General features: G+C 38.2%; 1 protein-coding gene across 2 annotated transcripts in view; it reads left to right on the top strand.

The window, feature by feature from the left end:
• The window catches only part of cntn3a.2 (contactin 3a, tandem duplicate 2), an 81208-nt gene that overhangs the window by 55025 nt on the left and 12501 nt on the right, over positions 1-13682 (top strand). For both annotated transcript variants that reach the window (XM_046870101.1, XM_046870100.1), the window contains exons 16-22: positions 608-757; positions 1680-1750; positions 2023-2251; positions 3111-3220; positions 3497-3683; positions 7695-7807; positions 8800-8965. In XM_046870101.1, the coding sequence (XP_046726057.1) occupies positions 608-757; positions 1680-1750; positions 2023-2251; positions 3111-3220; positions 3497-3683; positions 7695-7807; positions 8800-8965 (1026 nt within the window). The remainder of the gene's footprint in view (positions 1-607; positions 758-1679; positions 1751-2022; positions 2252-3110; positions 3221-3496; positions 3684-7694; positions 7808-8799; positions 8966-13682) is intronic.

Below are 13682 nucleotides of genomic sequence, written 5' to 3'. Positions count from 1 at the left end.
GGAGTGCTCTGAGCAGAGTGAATAAGTAATGTTTTTGTTTTATTTTATTCAAATAAATTATTTTATTATTATAATTTTCCAAATAACACTTATGCCATCTAATTACATTGTCTAATTTTATTTCTGTAGAAACTCACATGAAAAAAGAGCAAGAATAAAATCCCATTCTTATATTTAAAATTTTGTGATGCAATACAGCAAAATAAACAAAAAATAATCATTAAGCATTGAATATCTTTTCATTCAACTTCACTGGTGAACCTGGAGTTTGTCACTTAATATCGCACTCTTCAATTTTACACAAAAGAGGATTAGATCCCTTTTTGAGTGGTTTGTCTCAAAGTTTGTTCCTCATGTTTTCTTAGGGAGTTTTTTCTTAATGCTGTCACCTCTTAGTGAGCTAAATCTAAACCTAACAATATAAATATTTATCAAAATACACTATACTAATGGAAAAGGGTTGCATTGTAAAGTACATTAGTGTTAGATAGTGATAACATTTGGCAACACAAGCTTACATAAAAAAAAAAATGACCCTGTTTTTGCTGTCAAAGTTGCAGGTAATTAAGAGTATTTTGTCTAGGCTAGCTTGTTTATCTCTTCTCAGTGCCCGAGGTGATAGATGGGAACACTTTGACTGCTACAGTGGTAGACCTTAATGCGTGGGTGGAGTATGAGTTCCGGGTGCTGGCTAGAAACAGTGTTGGCGTAGGGGAACCAAGCCCAGCTTCGCTCAAAACCAGGACAGAGGATGGAGGTGAGTCCCAGCATTCCAGCATTATTGTTAGAATAATCCAGAGTAAGTATCTTATTTCATGACTGCTCATAAATGTTTTAATGACTTTCAAGGTTCAAGGTTGTATATCTGTTACCTACATACATAATTACTTACATAATATTACACACATCATATGCTTATACAAACAGGTTTGGGCAAAGATACATCAAAATGTATTTGAAAATAAAATACCAAATAACTTAACTTAAAGTGTATCAAAATAAACTACAAAATACAGCAGCCACACTTTGTATCAAAATAACTAATTACTAATCTAACTAATTAATCATTTGATTGTTCATCATAAATATAATAATATATTATGTATCAGGCAGTCATTCATGCAATGGTATGCAAATCATGATCCTATTAAACAGCTACTTCAATTAGGGTACAATATTTGCCAATCATAAGTGCATTGGAAAATATGCACACACACACACACACACACACACACACACACACACACACACACACACACACATATATATATATATATATATATATATATATATATATATATATATATATATATATATATATACAGAAACTACTGTCTAATGTGTGCAATTTTTTTTTATGGTGCAAATGTGTATGTGTGTCTGTGAGCAAGGTAGAAACATGTTCAGTAGCTGGTTTGCCTGAGGGTAGAAACTCTCCCTGAGTCTTTCTTTGTTGGGCCTCAGGATGCAGGAGCGCTACCCTAATGGAAGCACTGAAAAAAGAGGTTACAAAGTAGTTGTTGTGCAGCGAGAGCACTATTACATATGAAACTGATAATGAGGCGAGAAGCAGAGGAAGAAAAATAAGTCACTGAATGATCAAAACGAGTACCACGTGTACTATGTCTATGTGTATGCTGCTGTCATTGCAAAATGTTTTTTGTTTTTGTTCTATTCAGTTCCCGATACAGCACCAGCTAATGTTGGTGGTGGAGGAGGCTCCAAGTCTGAATTGGTAATAACGTGGGAGGTAAGTCATCTGTCTATATTACCGGTCCCTTTGCGTGAGCTAATGGTTTCACCTAATTGAATGCAATTGAACAGCAGCGTTTATTACCCCCAGCCAAAGCTAGACCCCTTCTCCAGCTGGGCCCTAGGGTCCTATAATGCCGTTTATTTTCTGCCACCGCTTCTTATTACAAGCAAGTTTCTTGTCATGCTGTGCATTTTTACACAAACGACAACAAGCTCTAGATTTGCACAAGTTGTGAACATGGTGTATTATATGTTTTGTCTTCACAGCCTGTGCCTGAGGAGCTGCAGAATGGAGACGGTTTTGGTTACATCATTGCTTTGCGGCTGCTTGGTGAGCTAACATGGACGCATGTTGTGACGTCAGCACCAGGACGCTATGTTTATCGCAACGAGAGCATTGCACCATTTTCTCCTTTCGCTGTAAAAGTGGGAGCGTACAACGTGAAAGGCCAGGGACCCTTCAGCCCTGTCACCACAGTGTTCTCAGCAGAGGAAGGTGAGTGTACAAGCTGTATTATTCACACCACACACACACACAGGTACAGGTATTTTTATCTACCACCTCTTATTTGAACTAGAGGGTGATACATGACTGTATCTGCAAAAACCTTCACATTTTCAAATATTACTCATTTAATGACAATACAATTTTCAGATTTCAGATAAATTATTATACCATTACATACTTCATTTTTACTATTAAATATTTCATAATCATAGCATTTACAGTTGGTTGAACTTCTAACATGCACATATATCTCTTTATTATTTATTATTATTATAATTATAGATTTATTATTTGAACTTTATTTTCAGTCTGCATCCTACACACATGCAAAGGATGATGTGTGTGGCACAGTACATTAGGCTTTTATCCATGAAAAAATATGATGATGTGAAAGCCATTCAACGCTGACAAGGGTTGTCCTGTGCCTTTTAGTTTTAAATTGAGATGGAAAAGTGCATCCATAAAGTAATAGTGTTGTACAGTTTCCAGAATTTGAGGTTGGCCGATTTCTGTGTTGACAATTAAAGTCATCATGTAACTTAATTAGGCGGAAGGAATTTAGAAAGACATAGACAGTATAATATCGGTTATGCCAGAAAGGGCCGACAGGCCGATAATGACCTGTCACCAAGCCCCAGCATTAATTTAATTTCTATACTGATAATGATCTTTCGTGCCAATCAGTTTTCAAATTAATTTAAGGATAGTCATACAGTTTATCATTAGCTTTGTATTTTGCAAGCATAGTTGCCTGCACTACTGACTGTTCCCAGTGTTTTTTCTTCAGTTTTGTATCTCTTAAAGACTCTCTTTTCATGATTCTCTCTTATGTTCTGCTTTCTTACAGAGCCCAGCAGAATGCCCGGAGGTGTGTGGGCTCGGAGTATTTCTGACACTGAATTTGAAGTGGGCTGGCAGACACTCTCTGACTCTCCCGAAAGAGTTTTAGGTTATGAGGTATACCTTTTCTGACCTGTTAAATGAAAATGATTCACCCACCTGTTGAAATTCACCAATGGTATTCCTACATTGCACTTGGCCCTAATATAAAAACAATCTATTTGGAAATAAGATTGCGGTTAGGGCTTTATGCTTTGAAACAAAAACCCATTGATACATTATTTACCACAAATTTCTTATCACTGCAATAAAGTAAATTGGCAATTCTATGCATTGAGTGTAAATTCTCATGTCAAAAATTGTTTGTGTTCTCTAAACTTTTGTGAAATGCAGGTCATGTACTGGGAAGATGACACTAAGCCAGAGACCATGGGAAAAGTGCGAGTATCTGCAAATCAGTACACGGTGAACATCAGTGGCCTGAAGGGGTACACGCAATATTTTCTCACAGTGAGCTCCTTCAACACAGCAGGAACCGGACCACACACACCTACCATTAACATCACCACCAAAAAGTCTCGTGAGTAGAAGACAATAATATCTAGTAAATTACAACTACAGATCCTTTAGAAAGTGGTCACCCTCTAGTGATTCTTTCTATTTCTGCTGTATTACACAATAAGTATATTTTTTCTTCTCCTTTTAAAACGACTCTCTACAGAAAGATGTCAAACAATATACCAAAAAAGTCAAACGTGATCACTTGTTTTTATTTCAAATGTTTCTAGCGCTCAGTGGTACAGTTTCACAATAAATATCAGTTACTTTGGGAGGTCTCTTAGCTAAAACAGCAGATCAGATTAGTTCCACTGTTATGAGGACCAAAGAAAGTGCCTGTGAACCTTTGAGATGAAGCTGGTAAAAGGAAAAAAAAATGTCTAAAGAAAAAAAGATTTGCAATGCTTTTAAACCTTCTAGGAGTGAAATACAACTTTATAATAAAGTGGAAAAAAATACAACACTGCCCAGACACTACTGAGATCATGCTATTCTTCCAAATTGAGAACAGACGCAAGAAGGGCAATTTTCAAAGAAGTTTTTAAAAGGATAGCCATGATACGGAAGTTACTGGCAAAAATAGAAGAACCTAGTAGAGCTAAACAATATATTTATCATTTTATATTGGTCATTTGGGAAAGTGGTATTTGTGAGAATTTCGGAAAATGTTTTGGGAGCCATTTATTTAGAAAAACTAATGATAAAACAATTTTACAACTAAAGATGATGTTTGTATCACTGTCTTCTGGGGTTGTACATTTTTGTTGCCACCAAGGGCAACATCAGTGAATCCAAATCCCAGCATATTGTTTGCCGCTCTATTCATCCAGAAATCTGTGGCCAGGGTGAAAATTGATGTTCCAGCAGACCACTGAGCCAAAGCCTAGGCAAAAAGTTCAAAAGAATGGCTGTACAAATACCTTGTGTTTTGGAATGACCAAGTCAAAGTCAAGGCTTAAATCTAATTAAAAATGTGTGGCATAACCTGACAGTTGCTTAATGTAATAGCTTTTGAGAAAATTATTATTTTTTATTATATATTACTGCATTCACCATCCATTTTGCAATTTTACTAGAAACACCTGTATATTTACATAAGGATAAAAGTCAAGGGCTTCGATAAATGTTTCTATCAAACATGGGAATTTAACACACCACAGTATCTAGAGTTTACACAGAATGATGGAAGAAACAAAAAACAGCATTGTGTGAGTGACAACTATGAGGGAAACAACTATAGGTGGAAACATCTTGTCGATGAGAGAAGTCAGAGGAAAATAGGCAGATTGTTCCAAGCTGCCTGAAGGCATATTACAGTCATTCAAATACTCAATCACTCTGTACATCCATGGTGAGTAGACGAGGAATTTCTGCATGCACCACTCTTATGGTGTATAGGCTACAACAGCAAAAGACCAGATCAGGTTCCAAGTACAATAATCAGAAGCTATAATGGGCACAGACTCACCTAGACTAGACAGCTGACTGTGGCAAACATGGTTATGGCCAATATGAACAATATGGCCAATTTCCCCTGACCTCTTATGTGTTGCAGGCAGTGAAGCAGGGATTCTAAAAGGTCCGCCTGCAACCAGTCTTTTTGGGCAAAGTCTTGACAAAGTTCTCTCTTGGATAAGGAAACTATAAAAAATGTAGATGCTAATATTGTTCAAGTTGTACAACTCAGGACTGTCAATTGGTACCGAGCCACACAGAAAGAATACATAACTTACATTATTTCCGTTTTATTTATTATCTGATTCAGAACGATGTTTTATTTGGGAAAATTACCGGATTCTCTCCGCCACATCTGTCTATGACTCACTCCTGACGCATGTCAAGATGCTTGCCTCGGTCACATGTCTTACCTCCTCCCGCTACCTTCTTAAAGGGGCTGCTCCGGCCGCTAACACATAAAACATTACAGTAAATTGAAACCTCCAAGCTAGCAAAATGAACATAAAACAACACAGTGGATTCACGTTTCTTATTATATTTAGAAAATAAAAATTTTTCTGCCGGTCGTATCGATTTATTTTGTTGTATTTACCTGCCACACCTTAAAAGCCGGTCCGTGAAAATATTGTCTGACATTAAACCAGTTGGTGGCGCAAAAAAGGTTGGAGACCGCTGTTGTAGACAACTCGAAAAATAGCTTCTTAACATAAAAATAAGCAAGATAATAAATCAAAATGATGCTAGATACACTGAGAATGCTACACATCCTGTACCTCTATGCATAGCAGACATTATGCCAGTCAGATTCAGCCAGGATGTCAATTGTAGTACCTTCTTTGCTGAGGATTTTTTGGACTCAATTATCACCTCAATGGCAATTCTCTGAATTCTCTGGGGGGACAAGGCTGCCTACGTAAGTACTGAGAGAGAATGAAGGGCATCACTTTGATTTGGGATGCATATTATTTGGTAGGCAAGCCTTCAAAAGCATCTTCTGTGGCAAAAAGAGCACAAAGTATTAAACAATTTCAAAGATGTGAACCAGTATTCTTTGACCTTTTACTGCCACTCTTAGCAATTCAAGAGGCAATGTTTTCAGAAGACCTTCAATAAATACCTTAGGTTAACTACTGAATTGGATGAAAACTACCATGCTAATTTAGAGTAAGAACAGTTTTACAAAAATCCTTTTTTTTTATTTATTTGGGATCCACCTTTTATATTTCACTTTTGTGCAAGAGGGGATAGATAACCACAAACTGTCTAGATGGTATATACAACACAGAAAATGCAGAGAGAGAACTGAGATGACACCAAAATCAACAAAAGCTTCACAATAAAACCAAAGCCTGTGGGGATAAACACATCAAACAGAGAACACTGAGTAACTAATTAAATGCAGTGTGGCACTGCTAATGAGGGAAAATGACTCAAGACTAAGTCACTTTACGTAGCCTACATATACAGTACGTTTACACATGTAAGGAAATATCCAGTGGTTCCACAATACCACTGTTGGTTCAAAGGTATAAAATATAACCAATAATTTCAGGGAAAGAAAATCTTGTAAATGATCAATCTCTACCAAACCAGGTTTTATGCCATTCTAAGCTACCTAAAAAAAGGTTATTACAATTATCATTACATTAACATTATTAACATTATTATTCTGTATTGGGTTTGTTTTCTTCCTGGATGATATAGCCTTCTGAATGTTTTCCTTTATTGGCTAGCAATTGCATAACCTGCATGAATTATAGAGGTTTAGCATAGCAAACTAGGTGTATAGCAAAGTAAATTGGGGCAACATGTGATCTACACAAAGTTATAATTTGTGGGATCATTTTTATGTTGATGTTGTATAGCAATTACATTTTCATAACAAGTTTATCTTGCATTCTTTTAGAATGCAAAAGATTGATAGAATTCGATTAACAATTGAAAAAAAAAAAATAAGACCAACCCCATTATTTCAAGTCTTGCACACTGTTTTGCATAGGTCTTGTCATATATTTAATGAAACTTAATGGAAGCATTCACAGAATGCAAAAGACCAAAACTTAATCTTAAATTAAAGATTAAACAAGGGAGCAAATACAAATAGCAAAAGCAAAGTTTATGTATGTGAATGTGTTTTATTAATCCTCACCATCGCAAAAATTGCTAAATAGAAAATTGCTTTCAGTGTAGTAAATGTGCATTCTACATAGGGAATAAAATAATGCCCATTTTGCATCATAGTTCTGCACTATACAGCAAATGGAACCCTATTAGAAATTTCACTCATTGTTCTTTTATGGCACTAATATAAAAAAGAAATCCTCCAATCGAATACCTCATAATAGCATTTTTGGATGTTTATAAATGTGTGTCTATGCATCTCTGTGGTTGTGTTCTAATTTCACACACACACACACACACAAGCATTAAATAGTACTCACCTTTTCTTATGTAATTAGAGCAGAGATATTGTTTGCACCACATATACAGTATTTCAGACTTTTTTTCTGCACTAATGCTTAAGTAGTAAATGTGTCTGATATACTGATCAATGATTAGTGGTCTTGTTCCTTAGCACCAGGACAGCCACCAGTGAATGTGGAGTGGAATCTGATAGGCTCGAAGCTAACTGTCCACTGGGACCCTGTAATTACCATGGAGATGGAGTCAGAGGTTACTGGGTATAAGGTTAGTTTTTATGTTCTATGAATCACCACATTTTTTTAATGAGCATGCAAAAATAGATAAAAGGGGCTTTTGTATTATAGCGAAAATGGGGATCAGGTATATTATACTTTGCAGTGTCATTAACAGCTGAGTTAATTAATGCAGATTCATATGGATTAATACCAAATATACTCACATTTGTATTCAGACCTCAGACAATGGTCTTAAACACTTTTTACGGTTACATTGGATTTATGTGAGTGGGGCGGAGTTTGGCAAAAAATAAATTAAAAGTATTAATTTCAGTGCCACTGTCTGACAGATTAATGTAGCCCCAGTTTGTCATGGTTAAATTCATGTTCTGGGCTGTACGTACACATCTCTGTATAAATATTGGTGTGACTTTCAAACTCAAATCATTAAGTTGCCAGCTCTGAATATGTGATATAATAATAGCTGTAATAAACAGTCTCTCTTTCTCTCTCTCTCTCTCTCTCTCTCTCTCTCTCTCTCTCTCTCTCTCTCTCTCTCTCTTTTAATTTTGCTTACTCACTTGTTTGATCTGATGGCTCTTTCCTTTCTGTCCCTGTCCTTCTCTCTCTCTCTCTCTCTCTCTCTCTCTCTCTCTCTCTCTCTCTCTCTCTCTCTCTCTCTCTTACTTTTGCTTGCTCACTTGCTTGATCTGAAGGCTCTTTCTCTTTCTCTCTCTCTCTCTCTCTCTCTCTCTCTCTCTCTCTCTCACTCACAGACACACAAACACACCAATGTGATTATAATAATCACAATTTTAAAATCTTTTTTTTTGTTAGTCATTAAAAATTCTGTGTATAAGCTGTTACTAAAGAAACATTAGAAAATAGACCAAGTGCATTAATATTAACCTTTTATTCATGCTACACAATAAACCACCTGTGTTTTTATTTACAAAAGGAATACACAACTTTTAACCAATCAGATCATATAGTTATCATAATAATAACATTTTGTTTTGTTGTTGTTGTCCAATTTTCCAGGTTTCCTACACAAGGAACAGACATACGGAGATTAACACAGTGACCACTAACGTTACCTTTGTGGAGCTCATCCTTCCTGCAGATGATAATTATATCATTCAGATTTGTGCTCTGAGCGACAGTGGGGACGGCATGCCCACCGAGCCCATCAACATACACAAACTGAGTAAGAAAATCTTGTTCTAATCTAGATAGAGTTTAGTCAAATGTCAGTTTTACTCACTAGTTGCTAAGACTTAAATAGGTCATTTAAAAACCTAGGCTAGCTGTATCCAGAATTAGAACCACACAGTTTGTACTAAATGGAGAAAAATCTGTTAGTCAACAATTACAGAATGCTGTACATGCATATTTTGTGCACTCATGACACCAATTAACCTAATTTGAAAGCAGTCTTGGTGTTTTTCAGCCATTAATGGCTTTCTCCAGATACACATAAACTTATCAGCATTTAGGAAAAGTGCAAGTTTATGTGTTTGTTTGTTTGTTTGTTTATACTGTTTATCTCAATTATCAGAGCACCTTGTTTAATATTATTGAGTTAATATAACAAGCCACTGCCAGAATAACATTCAGCTACATTTATCATCCATGTGCATCACATCAAGCAATATAAAAAAATTATATCATCAAACTGATTTTAAACATAAATACACCAAGTTACTGTGAACAACACAGAATTAACCCCATAATGTTTTTAGGATCATTATTTCCACCATGCAAGAAGAGCAGGTGCAGGTTCTGGCAAATCCCTTTGCAGGAAACGCAGCTCTCAGCATTTAATGTGGCTCACTAAATGAGCACTTGGTGATTTGAGATTTGCAGTGTACACCTTGTATCCTCCGCTGGGGTAAATAGTGTGATCTTTATTAACTATGCTATAGCTCTTGCCATCCATCTCTGCCTGATCTCAACTCCCTCCTACATACTGAGGTACAAGCAGACAAAACTAGAGGTGAGATCGGCACTGTACAGCAGATCCTTCAGGTTTTCAGTCCTCTTGGATTTCTCTCTGTCTCTCTTTCGTGTAAACAAGTAAACCTGTGGGCATTTTCAGAGCGTTCAGAGTTGCACCAGTACTGCTAATAAGCTTTCTTTTATACAAATGCTCAGAGAAACATTGTGCTTTCTAGATGGAGCTGAGCAATCAATTGAGAATTCATTTACACATATTGATTCTACCGTGGCACTTTTTCTTACATCAGTGGTAAAAATACAATTAAACACACACAGTGCCTATTATTATAGGGATGTATCTAATTTGATCATCTTAAAAGTTGCTACACATCCAGCTTGTAAACTTAATTAAAGTATGCTCATTAAATCTCGTATGCACAACTCCTGGCCTAGATACTCGTATTTCAATTATTTGTTCAGTGCGTTCTGGGACTGGTATAGACATATAAAAAAACTTTCCCAGACTCCCATCTTGCTTTTAGAACTGAAACTAACGAGTGGTGTCATTTTAATGATATCTAATATTCGGTAACTGTGATACAAGGATAAATATACTATAGTCACTAATAAGATGCAGGGTTTGCTTCCCTGTGAAATGGAGCTCTAATTTAGAAAAATCATAGAAAAAAAAATGTTTCAACCAGATATTGGCAGTTTGGGCAAAAAAATGCAGTTTGGAAGAGATGAAAAATTCTCATATGGGCATGCACAGCTTCAAATGGACAACACTATCATACATGTCATCCTTGTATACGTGCAATTGTTTGTGTATAATAAAAGAAATAGTAACTAAACTCCATTATTTGATAGCCTTGTCCATTAATCCACTACACTCTTGACATTGTGCCAATATGCAAGCCAATTGGAGGTGTATGTGCTCATTCAGTCACCTTAATATAATGATCAAGCATTTCTATCCTTTCATTTTGTTTTAACCTGACAATTGTTTCCCACCAGCCAACTTTCTCATGTTATCCACAGAGGGTTAAGGCTAATAGAAATGTCTTCCAGGGCATGTAAAGTCAGCCAACCACATCTTTTTGATTTGATCATACTGCATCACTTTTTTTGCCATTGTTGATAATTGTGTACAAAATTGTTTACAAAAGCTTTCTCAGTTTACTGAATAACGTTCAGGTGAAACAGTCAGCTGTCACACCCAGCAGTAAGAAAGAGGGCTTCAAATTATATATTTTCATTTGCATCCATAAAAGTTCATACCTGACTTTGCATTATTTGCAATTATTTTTTAGATAATCTAGTTATTTTTTTATTGTTTGCTTTTTGTTTTATTGTTTCTTATGTGCTTGTCCATATAAACAACTTTTGGACTATGAATGTTACTAACTATGAGTAATTTCTAGTAAGGATCAGGTGACAGGAGAGATCAGCAGAAGGTTGACATGTTTTAGGTTGATGAGGAAGTAAAAGAAACTGCAAAGTTTGAGAGTAGGAGGACACAAAGACATCAGCAGAAATCTGAACAAAATGCATGGTTTAAATAAGTTTGTGTGGGTTTTAAATCTTAACAAAGGCAGGCATAATTATGAATAGGTTCATAAATGCTCCAATATTTAAAACAAAAGATTTTTGTATAACACAAATTACATTATAATATAAATAGGATTATTTAAATAAAAAAAGAATGTACCTCATTTTTTGCCCATTGTTTATTTTAAACATCTTCACATGTTTATTAAATATCTTTACATATCCTCACATAAAACACACTACTCCTGTAATACTTTTTTTCATAGCAGTTACAATAATATATAATAAATAAGGATTCCCTTTCAGGAACTTGAGCTGTGTTAACAACTCTTTGAGAACGCCTTTGCATGACCACACTCATGACCAAAAGCACATGCAGTGGAGACTGCGCTAGCTTCTATTGTTCAGGAAGCGCTCTGTGTGTGTCTGTTTTCCTTCGTAAGGTAAGTAGAGGTAAAAAGGTAAAACAAAGAAAAAAATGGACAAGCAATCTTTCAGGCTGTGTGTCTCTGCCGAGGCGAGGCGAGGCACAGATTAAGGTCATGGGGTTCGCAAATTGATCTGGCAGAGGGAATGGAGACAGGCATGTTCCTTTCTTCTTCCTCACCTGCCAGATCCAGCACCATCTCTCAGGGTTCCGGAGCCCGCTCTTTGGCAGTTTCTTTCCCCCTGTTTAGAGGGCACGGTGCTCCACTTCTCTTCATCTGAGAAGGGGATGAGGTGGGCACCCTACTGGAAGAACCTCTGCCTCTGCAGCCAGTCCAGTTTAAGGAACTTGTGGAGGTGGTGACTTAAGCGGTTTCTAAGCTAAACATTGGTTGGCCAGCTGAGAAGCAGGAACTGCGTTCTCAAAATAAACTGTATGAGCACTTCCTTTGACCTAGGTCACTGCCTCCATGCCAGGCCTGCCTTTCTTTTCTGATCTGGTGCTGCCTACCAAGCCCCTTCAGACCTCCTTGGCTCCGGTGAACAAAGTGCACATGGTGGCAGGTCAGGCCGGTGGCTGCCTGCATGCCATGGCAGTCTTGCAGGGAAAAGGGTTAGGGTTAGATATTAAAAGGATGACATCCTAGAGTTGGGTCGTGCCACAGACCTGCCTATTTGGGCCACTAAGGAGACCACTAGGACTATTGGCCGGTCTATGGCAGCCCTGGTGGCCATTGAGATGCACTTGTGAGACAGAGACAGAGCCTATCTCCTGGACACCTCCCTCACGGGGCTGGGGGGGTGGTCATGAGTGGCTGCTCTGCCCAAGGTCTTTGGAAAGGGCCCTATCTCTTGTGGCACATGCTTGGAGGGGCTGGCTGTGCTTTTAGCATTGAAGCATTTCCTCTCAGACCTGAGGGGCCATCATATGCTGATCTTTACAGACAACACATCCGTGGTCTCTTACATCAACCATCTGGAGAGTCTGCACGATAGCCCCCTTTACAAGCTGGCACAACAGATCCTCCTGTGAGCCCAAAGAAAGCTGCTTTCTCTGAGAGCAGTATACATCCCAGGGTGCCTAAACCAGGGAGCAGACGCCCTTTCGAGGCAAGGGCAGAGGTTTGGGAATGGAAGCAAATATGGAGGTTTTAAAAAAGTTTTACAGAGGGGACCTGTTTGAACTCGAGAGACCTCCCACTCTCATTTCTGGTTTTCCCTCACACATCCAGCTCCTCTCAGACTGGACACCACATGCAGGTGTGCACCTGTATGCTTTACCCCATTGCGCTGCTCCTGGGAGTTCACCTGGATGAAGTCCATCTCCTTCTGGTAGCCCCTTGCTAGCCATGCTGGCCATGGTTTGCGGACCTGGTAGCCTTTTCTTGAACACCCTCCCTGGGAGATTTCTCTCAGGTGGGATCTCTTCTCTCAGGCAAGGTGGCATTCTATTTCACCCTCATGCAGAGTTGTGGAGGCTGTGGCCCCTGAGGGGTCAGCTGAGGTTGTAGAGACCATTCTCCAGGCCAGAGCTCCCTCCACAAGGAGGTTGTATGGTGCCTGTTCACTATATGGTGTAAGAACCATCAGTTATCCAGTTAACTGCATTGTTGGCCCAGTGATTCAGGAACAGTTTGCCATAGGGTTGTCTCCTTTTACCCTACAGGTTTACGTGTCTGCTATTATAGCATATCATGCTCCGTTTGCTGAGCCGTTGCTAGGGAAAAACCTGTTAGTGACAGGTTTCCTTTGCGGTACCTGGAGGCTAAGGCCTTAGGTGTGACCAAGACTGCCTTCGCTCTGGCGGCCCAGTCCAAGCCTTCCTTTATACCCTTGAGGTTTCTTGCAGTCAAGACTGTTTTTCTACTGGTCATCTTGTCTCTAAAGACAGTTGAAGACCCTCAGGCCCTTCCCATGGCCCCCTCTTGTCTAGAGTTTACCCAAGGCATGGCCAGTGCCTTTCTCTACCCCAGGCCGGGGTATGTTCCCATGGTGCCCTCTATTGCCCC

The sequence above is a fragment of the Silurus meridionalis genome, chromosome 16 (genome assembly GCF_014805685.1).
Source record: "Silurus meridionalis isolate SWU-2019-XX chromosome 16, ASM1480568v1, whole genome shotgun sequence".
Taxonomy (NCBI): domain Eukaryota; kingdom Metazoa; phylum Chordata; class Actinopteri; order Siluriformes; family Siluridae; genus Silurus; species Silurus meridionalis.
Note: the sequence above shows the minus strand (reverse complement) of the source record. Positions and strands in the feature narration are given on the sequence as shown.